The 16693-nt window shown below is 37.3% G+C and overlaps 1 protein-coding gene across 6 annotated transcripts; it reads right to left on the bottom strand.

Moving 5' to 3' along the window:
• Positions 1–1150: 1150 nt before the first annotated feature.
• Positions 1151–15925, bottom strand: LOC18432919 (uncharacterized). Of its 6 annotated transcripts, none has more exons than XM_006843018.4 (9): positions 15676–15925; positions 12912–13109; positions 12681–12803; positions 11111–11148; positions 10859–11024; positions 5161–8661; positions 4850–4984; positions 3175–3314; positions 1151–1614 (listed from the first exon to the last, which is right to left on the bottom strand). In XM_006843018.4, the coding sequence occupies exons 1-9, from the start codon at positions 15772–15774 to the stop codon at positions 1386–1388; spliced, it is 4629 nt and encodes a 1542-aa protein (XP_006843081.2). In that variant the 5' UTR covers positions 15775–15925; the 3' UTR covers positions 1151–1385. The 6 variants fall into 6 exon arrangements, with proteins under 6 accessions (XP_006843081.2, XP_020522108.1, XP_020522109.1 ...); XM_020666449.2 differs by having other exon boundaries at positions 10859–11021; XM_020666450.2 differs by having other exon boundaries at positions 3263–3314; positions 15676–15893.
• Between the last annotated feature and the right edge of the window lie 768 nt (positions 15926–16693).

The following is a 16693-nucleotide window of genomic DNA, read 5'->3' as shown; positions in this document are numbered from 1 at the left end:
TTTTCATGCAGTCTCTGGTTTATCTGTTCAGAGTCATATCTCTTCTCAAATTTTCCTTACTCACTTTTTAAGTAAATAAATATCTAACAACTCCACTGGGATGAGTTTATACTATGTATGTAATTTTAACGTATGCTCTCCCTTGATCTCGAAGCACAAATCTCACAAAACTCTCTCTCTGTCATGTCAAGGCACCTAATGGGCATCTATATCATGATTAGAACCATCCAAGTCCCCCCTAAACAAGGCCATTAAGGCTGAAGCACCGGTCACCAAATATCTGAAGACACTTTGGTTCCCGCTCAAGCCTTCCCCCCGATAGCTCTGCCCATGAAACCCATCTTCCCATCCGAATCATCTACATCATCACAGAGATCGGCCAACCCTGGCCTCTATAGATATGGTCTTCAATGCTAAGGGGAATCCTGCCAAAGTCATCACGATCTATCTGAGTCGCAAACCTAACGGAGTCCATGTGAGGGCAGTGTACACTCATCCCATAACGGCCACTGATTCACATATTCATATTATCCTGACTACATCTGGGTGAAATTCCATGGGGTACCATGCACATTATGCATTCCCTCCCTTGAAGGCTTTTCCTGCCCAAAAGGTTCTGGTCAGGGTGGCTAGGACTAGTTCAGCTCACCTTGCTCTAGATGCCAATGGAAAGGCCACGGTCACTCAAACCTATACTGGGGCATCGGTAGTTAATGAAAGGTGAAACCATCCCATGGCTGGGGTAAAACCCTTATTCCCATGTCCAATAATACGGAAACCCGGACCAGTGAGGTGGGCCGTCCATACCACATATCCATGTCAAAAGAGATCACTGATCTCGATCAGTACAAATTGGCAGTCCAAAAAAAATTCTAAAAAATAAAAAATAAAATAAATTAAAATAGGTTAATGGTTGTTTAACAGGAGGCAGATATAGGGCTGGTGTAGCTCAAATCGGTGTGCCCTATAAATGAGAAATATCAAAGTTAATGAGATCGTCGGTCTCTCTCCGTGAAAGACTGGGGATCTCGTCTCTCACAAATACAGACATGGTTAATATGTATCAAATTACCTAAAACAAATACTGAGTTTCAAATGGTAATGAATAATGCTAGTTTAGGTTATGGTATCACTTATGGGACCCGGCAAATGAAAAATAAAATAGCTGGCCATAGCTTGATCGGAAATTTTCTGTTTTTACATTTTAACAATATTACCTGCACTTATTTCGCAAACAGGGACTGGCACCAAGAATGAAGCTACCCTCCAGTGATGGGCAGATATTATTGCTTCTTAATATACAAAAATGAGAGAGAGAGAGGAGAGAGAGAGAGAAAGAGAAAGTGGAGAGAGAGAGAGAGAGAGAGAGAGAGACCCATTGGGGTTCATGAGAACCATCTCTTTCCACTTTTGAGATTCTTGACTGTCATGACTAGTTCCTCACGCTCTACTTCAACTTGAGCAAACCGTAAACTCATATGGAGATATCGGTCACGAAGATCCTTCAATTCCATCTCAAGAGACTTCATCTTGTCTCCATGTTTTTCCCCCAGCTCATTTTCAGATTCAATCCATGCGCCCAAACTTTTGATAGTGGTGTCCTCAGGCAAAGAGCTACAAACATTTCAACAGATGAAGAGTCCATGTGATCACATCAACTATACAGCTCTATTTTGTTTTCGCTTGGCAGATAAAGCATCAAAAACGAAGTACGCATGTAATTGCTGCACACTTTTCAGTAATATGAAGTTTAAAATCAAATTCCAAGACCCATAAATGTAAATAATTACCACTAAAAAGTTCCTTTTTCCTTAAAAGTCCTACTAGGGTACAGATATAGGGAGAGAGGAAATTCTGCATAGATGTCTCTATGTCAATTAGGATGAACATCTTTGATATAAGACAACAATGAAGCAGAAACAAGAAATGGAGGGATTAAGCTTACAAGTTGAAAGAAATCAGCTTATTGAACCTAGGTTTCATGGTTTTGAATCCAGGAATGGCAATGTGTATTTAGAAGACACTACTGAACAAAGGGTTTGTCTCATAACTGGTATTGCCAAAGGGAGGATATTCCAAATTGTTTTTGTTCCTTTGGCACCCATATGTCAATATTGAAAAATAATTGATTGTGTATGAAGCCATTGGAGAACCTACTTCATGGTTGGCTCTCTTGTTCTCTTAATATTTTAAATCTTAGACTAATCCTAACCATAATTGGTTCATGGCTTTGTGTCCAACTATGCATTTTCTTGCTATGGAGTGAAAAGTTCATGTTGGGAAGGTATCATCTTATTACAAAATAATTTATACTGTAAAAAAAAACAAAGTTTTCATTGTAAAAGAAGGACACAATATGGATTGTTCCTGCCAGATTTAGACAAATGGCCACCAAAAAGAGATCCTTGCACCCTTTGTTTTATTCTAACCCTAGGTTTGCTAGGATTTATGCTTTGAAGCGTGAGTTGTTTTTTCTTATGCTTCAAGCTCTTTTCATAGTGCAGGTTTCTGCTATTTTCAGTTGTAAATTTTTTATTTTTGCTATGTGTCTCAACTTCGGAGTAAGTAAACTTGCCTTTTTATTCGTTATTGTGCTTGATCTGTTAATCTCTAATCTATACTTATCGCAATATTGACTAGCATTGAGCCAATTAATGTAGAACGATCAAGATGCACTGGAACTAGTAATATATTTGAAGTATGAAAGCAAGCATAGAAAACCACAAGGATAATCAGTAAGAGGTAACTGCAGTCACTTCTTCACAACTTTAGTTAGAGACATCCAGTACTAATATGCCAGATAATAGCCAATGTTCTAGCAATTCTACCATGTAATATACATCCCAAAAAACAGAAGTGCATGGTTTCTTCTTCTCTTCAAAGAATAGTACATGGATTGAGAACCACAAGAAGAATATTTGATATTCCAAGAATGTCCATGATGTATTACTGAAACTAGAAATTTTCATTGAAAGAATGCATTAAGAACCACAAGAAGAATATTCCATACTATGAGCATGTTGATGATACAATATTGAAATTACAGATATTTTCACAGAAAGATAAAAGACAAATAGTTTTCAATGCGCAAAATAGCATGGATAGCATTGGAACAAAATGGAAGCAGAAATGGAGAGAGCAGAAATAGTGAAAGTAATATTGAATATGAATTACTTCTGAAGCTGGACATCATTCTGCTTGTTTTCTTCTGAAAATTTGTCTGATTCAGTTTCTAGAAATCGGCCATTGCAAATATAATCACCTTTTGTGATTTCTTGAGGTAGGGGCCTACAACCGTCTAAGGGATTGTGGTCCTGAAAATTGAAGAAAAAGCAAGAATGGTAATCAATGAATCTTTTTTAGCAAATATGAATATTCAATTTGCCTTTTGGTGTTCAAACCATCAGACTTAGAATATTTTTTATTCTGAAAAGAAACTAAGCAAATGAATTGCCAATGATCGATATTGTAGTAACAGAAAGTGAAGTAACCTCATTAAATATGTAATGAACAGTCTAATTTGGAGTTCACTTGTCTGTAGCACTATACCATGAAAAAAGGCAGCTCCAGGTCCAAGGTGAAAAATCGTCTGAAATGAAATTTGTTTAGACTAGTTCTCACTGGTTTAGACACCGATGTCAGTTCCCGCTTATCAGTTAGTTTGTTTTCTAGAGGCTACTTTTTATTTATGCACTATATAATAGTAACAAAAGTACCCAATGTCTAGGATTCAGGCACGGAATTGAGTGGTTATGGTGTTGATGGGTGCAAAACGGAGTCACAAGTTTGAATCTTAAAGCTGAAGTTTACAAAAAGAAAAGTAACCATTAACTAATACTACCTTAATAGAAAGCACTTTCAACGACACAATTCTAACCTAAACCCCATAAAGGAAAAATTATTTCTGACAAGAAATACAATTGTTCATGCTCTCAACTCTTCCGATAAAGATGGTGAGCTAAGAGCTCTAGGGAAAGGTGATTCGTTTCGCAACCTTTAAATTGGAGTTTGTTACTTGGGACCCACGGTAGCTCAAACCAAAATCAGTCTATCAATATATGGTAATACTTTTACTTCCAATTATCTGATGCCACCAAAATGACCCAAGGTAGAATTGAACACATTTGAATGCATGCCACATCATCCCCCCTACAACCATTCCCCAAGAATACATTTTTTCTTTAATACAAACTGATGCAAGAATGCATCTTATAGATATACTAGATGTTACACCACATTCATAATGGACTTGCATAAACTGAGTTTTTTTTTTTTTTTTTGAAGTAAAAACTTGCATAAACTGATTTTTATGTGACACAATCTTAACTTCCAGGAAAATGGGGTAATGAATCCCTAATAGGCCATACTGCTACTCATGGTTCTGATGTGAATTTTTCCAGGAGAGTCAACAGCTGTAGTAACAATAATTACAATTGAATGCTATGAATGAGGAGGCCTAATCCACATCCTTACAATTGAACTATCCTGTCAGAAGCTCTTTATATTGCCTTGGAAAGTATATACCATAAATTCATTACCAATGACTACAATTCAATGCTATAAATGAGGAAGCCTAATCTTTATCTACATCCTTACAATTGGAAGTCTAGTGCTAACCCATCAGAAACTCTTTATATGCCTTGGAAACTGTGCTATAAGTTTGATGGAGAATGGAAAAAACAAAATCCATTGGGAGATCACTGTTCTTCGAAATGATGGAGCACAATGGAGAGTGTGTTAACACTTAACACGTCATTTGTTCCCTCCTCCCTCCCTCTGAGAACCCATAATTTAGATTATCTCTTCAATGAAAGAGAGAAGAAAAGCTGAAAAAATCCACTTGACTCACCTCTCTTTCGCACTGACCAACAAAATTCTGTTGGTTCATTGAAGGCTGGTGATGGAAGTTTTGTAACTGCTCAATCTTCATGTTGAGATGTCTTTCTTTCTTCTTGTAATCGTCTGCGTTCATTTTCATCTCATACTGCCACAAGACAAATAGGAAAAATAAATCACGAGGAAGTATGTGGATTGTAAAGTCAGTCAAAGATTGTCCTGAAATAATATAAGTAAAAATGAGGAAAGCATTCGAATTGCTCACTTTTGTTTTTAAATTAGAAAATAACCACAAAAGAAAACAGAAGTGCATTCAAAGCCAACCTCTAAGCTACGTATTCTTTCAAGGAGGCCATAAACATAGTTCGCATCATGTTCAGATAATCCACTCGAGTCTTTGGTACTCGAACCACCTGTATTTAGTTCCTCGTTTCTGACCTTATCCTCCAATTTCAGTTCCTCTTCAAGAACTTGAGCTCTTCTTAGGTATCCATCTTTCTCTTCCTCAAGGTACTGAATCTTCCTCAGAAATTGGCTATTCACCCTCTTCATTCTGCCAAGTTCATTCCTCATCTCAGCTTCATGAACACTTAATGCATCCTTGGCAGTTAGATCACACTCCAATCGCAAAATCTTTTCTTCTAAAGCAATCTTACTATGCTTGGCATCCTCTCCTTCTGATACAGCCTTCTGCATATCTCTAATTTTTTCCATAAGTGCAAGCTTTTCTACCTTCATCTGTTCGTTACCAGTAGATAGAAATTTTAGAGAGGCTTCCATCCTGCTCTTTTCCAATCTCATCTCATCCAGGGTGCATTTAAGAGCCACAAATTCATCCCGAATATTAATTAATCTTTCCAATTGGGCCGTCAAGTCATCAGATTCCTCCTTAAGCTTCTGTTTCTCATTTTCAGAAGCTCTAAGCATAATCTCTAATTCATTTGCCATTCTTTTGGAATTTCCATCACTAGATTTTACTTCATCCAACAGTGTTTTGATACGCTCATAGTCAGCCATTACTGCTTCTTCTTTCTGTTTTGAATCAGAAAGCATGCCTAGCAACTCTTGAGCCCTACTGCTAGAATCATGCCTAATGTTAGACAGCTCTGTTTCTAACCATTTCACCTTCTCATGGGCTTCTTCTAAAGAAGATTCCAGTTTCAATTTGTCTTCCCTTAAACTGGAAACTTCAAGTAATGTGTTGGTTTCTGTTATCCTTCTTTCATTATCAGTTGAAGATATCACTGTAGTGAGCCTTTCTACTTCACTTCGGAGGTGATCGACCTCAATTGTCTTTTCCAAAAGCATCTGATCACACAAACTTTCAACAGCCATTAGTTTCTCGTTATGTTCCTTGCTTGCTGAAAAGAATGCTTCTAGATCTCTAGAGAATGATTGGTCCTTTGAAGCAACCTCTCTTTGCATAGAGGAAAAACCCATCTCTAGATATTCGATTTTGGGGATGTACGATGAACATTCATGCAACTTTTTTCTGAGTCTTCCCTCTAGCTCAGCATAATGCTCATGCAACTCCAATTTCTGCATCTTCATGTCCACATTCATTTTTTGTAGCGAATCACAATCTTTGACAAGGGCTTCGAACGTGGCTTCCAACCGATATTTCTCTCTCTTTAAGTACTGCACTTCTTCTTGGGCATCCGAAGCTTCCTTCTGACCATCTTGTAATGTCTGCCTCAGTTCATTGATTTGTTTTTCCATTTCAAGTTTTAGCCTCTCTATGTCACTCTGAAGGTTGGCTGCACGAGACCTCGAAATTTGTAACTCTAATTTACCAGACTCCCTCTCTTCCGTCAAATACCTTACTTGAGCTTCTAAGCCAGAAATACGCTCCGAGAGATTAACATTCTCTTCTTCCAGTTCAGATAAATGAGCCTCTAACTCACCTTTTTCACTTTCTAAATCCAATAATTTTTTCTCTAATGACTTCCTCACTGAAACATGAGATTCTAGGCTACTAGTGAGTACCCTTAGATCATGGCGCACATCATCCAAGCACTTGCTTGTGATACTGTTGTCTCGGAGAGCATTTTCATAACTTTCCTTCAAACCTTCATTTTCCTTCCTCAAATTCAATACCAAATCTTCAAGTTCCTCCTTTAATTGACATTTTGATTTAGAATCCTCATTTTGGATATTAACAACTAGATCAACAACACCGGACCCATTATTGTGACCTTTCTCCAGCTGCTGCTCCAAGTGAAATATATATGATTTAAGAATTCCCACCTCAGATTCAGAGCCTTTATTTGGAACACTGGTTGATAGGGAATCAGATTCATAAAACACCTCTCGTAGTGTTTCATTATTATCAACAGGCTTCATGGCATCCTTCTTTGCTTCATTCAACTTAACTATAAGATCCAAGTTTTCATCTGTCAATTCACTGCAATCTTTCTCAAGTTCCTGAACTTTTCTTCTTAATGACTCAATTTCGTTGAACAGATCACTCTTATCATGGCCTAGTTCCCCTGAAATTTTACTTGAAGGATGAATGCTAAGAAGATTGGAAACTTGGGTCTGTAACTTGACAATCTCATCTTCCAAAGCAGACATTTTGAGTGCCCACTTTTCCTCAACATCCATAACTGTCTGGTTCTTCAATTTCCTTTCTTGCTGAATTTCTTGATCCATCTCCTCAAGCTTTGTCTCTAATGATTCAACAACTGATTGTAATCGTTCTTTTGAATCTTCCAGCTCTTGCAGCTGGACTTCTAATCTCTTTTTCTCTCTCTCTATCTCTACAATTTCAGCCAGTTTTTCTGAAGATTCTTCGGAAACTTTGACAGACAAATGTGATAACCCACAGTTTTCAGGACCTGGCAGCACATTACGTTGTGCTGAAAGTGTTTCTATCTCCAACTTCTGCTTTTCTACTGTTTCTTCTAGTTCTTGTAGAATTGACACCAGCTCAATATTTGACTCCTGGGTTTTCATGAGCTGTGAACTCAAGTCAGAGTTGGATCTCTTCTGGAAATTTATCTCCTCCTTTAATTCCTTTAGAGTAGCTCCATCAGAAACTTTCTGTTTCTCTGTAGATTCTTGTACCCGTGACTTGATTTGTTCAATTTCCAGTTTTAAACTGTCGCGTTCGGCTCTTAGGTCTACGTTATCCATATCCATATCGGTGTTGAGCCTTGATTGATCAGAAAGTGCTTTCCTTTGACTCTCAAGTTCAAATTCTAGTTTATGAGCATTCCTCTCCCACATCATAGCTTGTGAACGAAGTTCCTCAACAGTAAGTTCAGGTGCTTCTAAAGAGCCCTTTGAAGAATCAGAGTTTTTCAAAGAAGAAGAAACATGAACACGGGGTGAGCTATGACCAGGAAAATCTTCTATCTTATTTTGAAGCCGACTCATTGATCCCATTCCTTTAGAGTTGAAGGATGAAGAATTCGAATTGTACAGATCTTCTCCATAATTAGCCCGGTTCAAAGAACCATTTTGAGAGCCAGTAGAATCTTTTCTTCTGGCCAAAGTGTTGATTGAAGCACTTGAATTGTGTTGAGTTTCTCCATAATTAGCATGGTTCATGGAACCATTTTGGGAGCCAGTTGAATCTTGTCTTCTGGTTAAAGTGTTGTACAAGGCAGTTGAATTGTATATATCTTCTCCATAATTAGCTTGGTTCATTGAACCATTTTGAGAGCCAGTCGAATCTTGTCTCCTGGTTATAGCATTTTTTGAAGCAGAAGCTGAGATCATATCACCATTTGAATTGTTCCTCGAGAACAAGTTTAACCCAGATAATGATCCTTCTCCTCCATCAGAACTATGATGAGAACCACTGGCCGACGAGCTCATGTCCTGAAATAAATGATAATTAAAGTGGTCAGCCATATGACAGAAAACGCAAGGACATATATCAGTAGCCATAACCATATTGCATCTGACATACCAATGGGTAATGAAAAACCATAATTAATTGAGGGCATCATCACCAGCAACTGAAATGATGGGTGGAAATGGAGAAAGACACCATAGGGATCATATGTTGTTCTAGCAGGTACTATTCTCTCTCAATCACCATCCATTGCAATAGACAGTGATGAACCCATGGATTGTGGTTTCCATTGCTCATCGGATTGTGGTTTTCTATCCCAATAATTAAAGACTCTCTTCTTAAAAATGGGCTCACATTGCGTAGGGAAACCTCCAGGATCAATACTAACTAGCAAGAGAACATAATTTACATAGTACACATGTGGCATAACAAAATCAAATAAGAATTTGTGGAATTTCATGAATACACTATAGGCACATTAACAATTAGAACTTCATAATGATCAGCATATAAAGAAGTTCCTCACAGACACTCTTCAATGACTACTCATATCTACCGGCACTAGTGACTAGGATATTAAGAACAAGAAAATCCCATGTACTTGTAATCAAATAAATAATCAAGATGGCTCAATAATGACAACAATAATACTAATATTTTAAGTTAACAGATAGCTGCAGCTTCACATCAATATTAGTTACAAGAATGATTAAAACATGGGTAACAGGAATTACAAATACGTATTCTCATCTAAGTGGCAACTTAGTGAACAAAACAGTGAGATTTTCCACAAAACTGACTCCTCTTCCTAGTGCTAATTCCAGATGTGATCTGGTTTATATGTCGGTCATGTCACCACACTAATGTACTTAAATTCCTAATGGCATTTCTGAGATTAGGGAGTACCTAAGTCTGAAGAATGCATTTTTGGCCCAAAACCAAATGACAAGTTTGCAATCCATTTTGTGTTCGTTAGCTGTAATGGCTTTCCATTTTAAGTATCTCTAAGGACTATAGTAGACAATTTTGCGCCAGATATACAAATCAAGGACATATCTTCCTTGCACATAGTACGTTAAAACGATAATAGTAACTCCTTGCTCAATCCAATACAACATTGAGATCTAGTTTTCTTCATGATACAATATCAGTTTGACCATGTGACTGAGATTCTCTACTACCATACAAGAAAATGTTGTAATAAGGGTGGCACTGTCTTAGAACTAGCACCATATTTCCATGCACAGGAAAAAGAAATAAAGCCCAATAAGTGCTCATGTTAAGATACTTAAGAGTCAAGAGTAATTAGAATTTTATTTGTTCCAACCAATTACCAATATTTAATACACAGCTCAAAACAGTCTTGTGTGACAATAATTCCAATTAGAGTTGTAAATAGGTCGGGTCTGGGTAGCATTGGACCCAACCTGTTTAGCTATAGGATGAACAAAAACAGCTCCGGATGTCCTCAACCTGGACCTGACCCGCAGGTATACTAGGTGGACGTGTACGAAGAGCCAGGATGGGAACCCAGTGTCCTGCCTGATCAACCTGATCCAATACACCTTCATACCTTATAAAAACGGGGTGGGGTCAGGAACGGATAAATCCAAATCCAGATGGAACCTTACCTGGAATATTTAAGCTTAGACCAGGATCTGGACTTGAACCTAGAGAGGTTAGGAACTGCTCAACCTGGATCCTACACACTAGGGTCTACCAGATCGAGCCAAACCATCCCTGATTCTACTTGGTACTTGAGTTACACAGTCAGCATCCTAACATTGATGGAGAATGGGAATGCTATGACAAAATTTCAAAGTGAAGTGCACACTTACGTAGAGGAACTTGAATAGCTGTAACTCTCATAGAAGCATGCGATAACTGCAAAAAAATTTGAACAACAAATAGGTTCTGGATGTTTTGTTGGTAAATGGTGGGACAATATGATCTACATAAGGGAAATCATAACACACCTATGATTTCAAATTTTAACATTCTACTCTTCATCAAAATACACCTGAATATAACACATGATTAGTGTCCTTTGATGAGCTTTTTTAAATTAAATCAAAAGAAAATGGCAAGTTGTAAAATAGTTTATCTCTCAGATTCGCTTTGATAAATTTCCATCTACTTAATTCAGGTGTTGAATAAACCAAGATTTCAAACTTTCACAAATATAACTGCATAGATTTACTCGCAACGCAATTGATGTACCAATGTCTTGAGATCTCCGTGCTGAGAAACACCTCCAAGATGGTTAAAGGAAGACCGATTGCTGCCAACATAGTTATCAGATCCTTCAGACTTTGAGTCTGCATCCTCATAGTCTGAAATCTGGTCCTCCTCATCGATTGAAGCTGTGTTCCCGTGCTTCCCTCTGCTGTGAAGCAAAAAAAAAAGTTAAAACATTGCACACTGATAAGATTAAAGTATGAGTACGCAAGCTACAAATCAGTCAGAGAGTACCTATATGTAGGTCTTTGAGTGGGGCACTGGATTTTGACCTGCACATATGTGAAAGGAGAAGTCAAAGAAACATGTTGCTTATATCAGTTTTGAGAAGGACAATTGATATGCTAAAGACATGTCTCAAGATTTTGGAGTGAAACGACTAAGGTTTCCAAAGTGAGTGATAATAAAAGATGCAAACTTATCTGTGTGCACAAATATACAAAATTAATCTATATTTTCTCTAAAGGCAATCACATTCCTCAACATCAAAATTAGTCTAGCTTCTGTATAATATACACACATAACATGATATTTGGACGTAGGACATGCAAAGAAGAATGCTGAGGAAGTGGTTTATTGGTTGAGAGAACAACACAGCAACAACCTGCGTTTGATGAGGTTAAAAGGTTTAGTAAGGAAAGTAGGGATGGTTTGGGTGGATGAGAAAGCAACTGAAAAGTATATTGAAGAAGAAAACCAACCATGGAAGTAATGACAAATGAAAATCCAAGGAAATGCAGTTTACAAAGTTTTCCCATCAAGCATAATATTTCTCAAAACAGCAGTAATTCATAACAGAGTTATTATATCGTGTAAACTTGAAGCATCCAAGAGACAGCTCACATTAGATTTCAAATATAATTTTTACTAGCAAGACATGTCCTCTTTAACCACACATATCTGTGGGTTTACATCAAAGTCTCAGAAAATAACAGAGAGAGAGAGAGAGGGATAGAGAGAGAGAGAGAGAGAGAGAGAGGATAGAGAGAGAGAGAGAGAGAGGATAGAGAGAGAGAGAGAGAGAGAGAAAGAGAGAGAGAGAGAGAGAGAGAGAGAGAGAGAGAGAGAGAGAGAGAGAGAGAGAAGTAAATTGTAGATAACATTTTTTATTGAAACTAGATTGTAGTAACTTTCAGGCACATATGGAGGGAAACAAACAGGAAAGCGGATAAGTACGCAAAACAGGGTGCCATGACCATCCAGCTCACTGTTCAATGGTTAAACATGGAGAGTCTAGACTAAGATATTTTTGTGGCATGATCACTCTTTTGTTTGTTTGTTTGTATGTATGTCTTTTTTTTTTTTTTTTGGTGTCCTTCCTCCACCTATGTCTCCTCTATCTTTCCACAGCCCCTCTGTCCCATTGTCTCTCACGCCCCACAGACCTTTCCCCCACTACAATTTGTATGTACAGCCTATAGAAAACAGCAAGACCCAGTGGCAGAATTTTTCACAGACAAAATAGTACCATTTTTGTAAGAGGAAATTGCCTATAATACAATAGTCACATTTCATCAAAAAGAGAGAGAGGCTCATATCATACTTGCGTATTGCTAGTAGCTTCTCAATCCATACATGCATATAATAACTGAAAAAGAAAACATATGCATGGATGCGAATACGAATGATGAAGCAATGTTAATATCAAACAAAAACATACAATTGTAGATCTCAATATTGGTGCCAAATGATAAAAATTGGAACTCATGAGAGACATCAAGGGACCAGAAGAATAAAATTGACCATGTTCCTTTAATCAAAGTAAAGGAACTAATAACTACAGAGCCGAAAAGGGAATGCTCACCTGCAAAAGTGTTCCATAATTGCACTTTTTCAGAGGAAACAATTCAGGAGCAGAAACCTTTGAAGTCATATAGTCTGTGAGGTTAATGTTCACCTCTCCAAGAATGCCTGACCTAGCTGATCCCTGGAAAAATTCTGGTTGGTTTAAAGTGGAGGTAATCCAAATGAACATTTCAGAAGACAAAGGTAACATATTCTAATTTTATCACACCCAAAGAACGTAAAATCCTACCGTGGCAACAACCAGCCTGAAAGGCCTTTCTTCAAGCACTCTAGAAGTATCATCTTGTGAAACCCATATGGTTTCTGATAGAACCTCAGTCCATTGACAATTCCCATTGCGCACCACTGATTTGTTTGACTTAGCAACTGCTTTTCCTGTTTCAACAGATATAATGGACACGAAAAGCTTGTCCCATCCCCTAGGCACCTATTTATCCACAAATATTAGAAGAACATCGATACAGGTTGCCAAATTAAAGAAGCTTTTGGAAGAAATAGACTACTTGCATACATTCTATAACATCCACTAAAGGATGTTGGAATTAAAGCATATATGTATACAAGGAAGAATCATGAACTTCAAATCATTATGAATCTAAAAACGAATAATAAATAGGTGCTGATAAAAATTGTCAGTCGTGAATCATATGTTAGGACATGTGAATCAAACTGGAATTCAAAAAGGCCCCTCCTCTCAATATGTTGGAGCTTGATCTAGCCAGTTTAGACATGGATGCATGTAAAGTTAAGCTTGTTCTCAAACCAGTAGAGATGCCATGTATTGACATTCCAGCTCTCCATCCAAAACTGAAGGCACCTCCATCACTTCGAGGCCATTAACTTATATATGTCAGTGTCCCTAATGAATCCAAACCAGGGTGCAAAAAGTCCTCATAGGCTTGGGAGCAGGCCCATGACCGAGAAACTCGAGGTGGGTCTATGAAAATGAGATTTTATAGATTTTCTTTTATTTTATAGTTTTCTTTGTTTTCTTTTTCTTTTATAGTTATACATAGTAAAGAAATAAAATATATAATTCTAATATAAATGAGAATGAGTAAAGTGCAGCTGGTAGGATCCAACCTATTATTGAAATAAACAACTCGCACACACTCCCTCTCCGAAAAAATTCAATACACCAAGCACCACACTTAGATTTATTGGATTCACTTCTGATCTCGATGAAGCTGCTCAGAATCAATTGGCAAGAGGTCAACGATTGCGCAAGTTGACCTCTTGCCAATTGTGTAAAGGCTTCTAACTTTGCAAATTGAGGCAGTTCCAATTTTGATTTGCCACCAACTTGTTTCATAGCTTTAATTTGAGCTGCCGATTCTACTCTGGAAATGGAAATACCCACATTAATAGCAGGTCGGATTCTAGCATTGAATAGATCGGCAGATAAGAAGATTTATTCATCTGTAATGGAAATTACACTAGTGGAAATGTATGCCGAAACGTCCCCAGATTGAGTCTCAACTATTGGTAAATCAATCATACCTCCTTCGCTAAAACGAGAACTTGATTTAGCGGCTCTTTCCAAAAGTCCAGAATGCAAATAAAAAATATCTCCTGGATAAGCTTTGTGACCAGGAGGTCTTCTTAATAGAAACGACATTTGGCAATAAGCTTGTGCTTGTTTAGAGGGATCATCATGAATTATTAAAGTATGTCGTTCACGGTACATAAAATATTCAGCCAGGGCTGCTGCTTATATGAATAGTCATAGGGCCAGTTAGATGTCTGGCATCCAAATATGAATGTTATATATGTATCATTTGTATTTTACATATTTATCAATTAGTACTTCATTTTAGAATGGAAAAAGAAATTGAAAATATAATGAATTAAGGTCATGTTGATATTCTTTAATTTGTAATTCAACTTAACTAAGTTATGCTTGGGACCAGGTTTAAGTTGAGTTTGAGATTTTGTGAACATTAGAACTTATATATAACTCATAAAGTACCTAAGCAAGAAGAAACAACCACAAAACAAGAGAATATATGCAACAGAGTAAGACATGACCCTGAACTTGCAGTCCAGAAATGGGTAATTAAAGAAAAGAAAGAATGAAAAAAATCAAATGTCAAATGAATTATCCAGATTTTAGACATGTGTTAATTGGAACAACACTTACAGAGTATCAAAGGACAGTAATAGAGTGTATACGTGCGGAACAGGTAATCAAAAGACAATACACCAAAAATCACAAAAATTGAAGACTTCTGTGAAATTCAATCTTTGAAATGGTAGAAGAAAAATCTAAAACAGAGATTATAATAAAAAGATGATCTAATCAATGCGTAATTGTTCAATACAGTTAGAAAACTCAAAGGAATCTACTATTATCCTGTTTCTTTATGCCAGTAAAGCAATAAAACAGTAATTAACAATGAAAAACATTATTGTTGATAGATTGCTCAATTAACCATCGAACATAAGCTATAACCCGACATTGAAAAGCATAATTGGTGATAGATTTATCATTCAACCATCCTATAGAACCCAACATTGAAAAATATAATTGTAAATAGATTTCTCAACAAGGCATTCTATAGAACCTGTCACTGAAAAACACAATTGGCCATAGATTTCTCAAACAAAATTTGCGAAGTAAGCTTCGAAATTATTAAAAGAAACATTAAACAGGATGGTTAGGGCCTTAGCGGAGAGGAGAGCTACCTCTCTCTAAACTTGGCAGAGCAATTCACAGAAGAATCCCGACGAAAGGCAGATCAATGAACTACCTCTCTCTCTCTCTCTCTAAACTTTGAAAAGGAGAATATTCACAATCACAAACAAATGGAGCAGGATCACAAATTCACTGCAAGCGGTAACAACCAGCTCTACAGCACATATCAACTCATTCAACCGTTTCCACTAACCAAATTCAAATCAAAACAAAGGCTAAATGAAAACTAAGAACACCATTCAAACAAAAAACCATATAAATTCAAAAAAGAGGAGAATTCAACGAAACCCATAAATACCTGGAGGGCCTGGAGCTGAGAGAACTTGAAATCCACTCTCTCTCCTAACTTTTCATGAGACCTCTGCCGATGCAATTTGAACATTTTCCACTCTCTCATGAACCACTCCAGAGAGAGAAACAACTTCAAAAGGAAACTTAACAGAAACAAATATGGAACGTCCAACTGGAGACGATGGTTGGAAACAAAGCAGAGAGAGAGATAAAATATATATCATTTACATATAAATTATTTATTATTTATCATTTGTAGTTTTTTATTATATATCTAATTTTCATATATAATATATTCACGATTGTGTTAAACGGCTTGCTATTACGAAGAAAATACCTCCTTTCCGGTCTTCTTGAGAGAGAATAAAGGCGTTGAAGAATTTTCCTTTTTCTCTCTTTTTGCAAGAGGGAGTAAACACCAAGGTGGATTTTCTTACAAGTTTTTAGAGAGAGAAAGAAGTGTTTAGAGAGAGATTCGTCCGTCTGGAGCAATTCTATATAAGAAGGGGTGGCAATGGGCTAGGTGGCCTAGCCTGGCCCGGTCAGCACGTGTTATTATAAATTGAGCTTGGGCCATGAAATGTGGCCCGAGTGCTGGGTTAGGGCCGACCAGACCATAACCCAAAAGAAGTGACTGGACAGCGTAGGTCATTGTGGGTTCGGTTTGGCTTTTCCTTACCCGCTTTTTTTTATGTATTTTTATGGTTTTCAATTTTATTTGAGGCCATCCGGTTTTGATAACGCTAAACCGGGCTTAAGCCATGGACGATTTTTCCGGGTTAGGGCCCGACTAAGTGAAGTGTTACCGGATTTTTAGAGAGAGAGAGGCATAATAAAATTTTAGAGAGAAAATAGGGAGAGCCGGCAAACCTCGTTATAGTGGGCCGATCCATGTGCCATGAACACGGATATCTCGGCGTTTTTGGTTTTTTTTTATTTCGACCCATTTTAAATTGCAGATTAGTATAGCCACCAATCACTTCAGTAAATCCACCCAAAACAGCGGATAAAATGTGATGGTAAAA

This window comes from Amborella trichopoda, chromosome 7 (assembly GCF_054954075.1).
Source record: "Amborella trichopoda isolate Santa Cruz 75 chromosome 7, AtrichopodaSantaCruz75HAP2 v2.0, whole genome shotgun sequence".
Lineage (NCBI taxonomy): Eukaryota > Viridiplantae > Streptophyta > Magnoliopsida > Amborellales > Amborellaceae > Amborella > Amborella trichopoda.
Note: the sequence above shows the minus strand (reverse complement) of the source record. Positions and strands in the feature narration are given on the sequence as shown.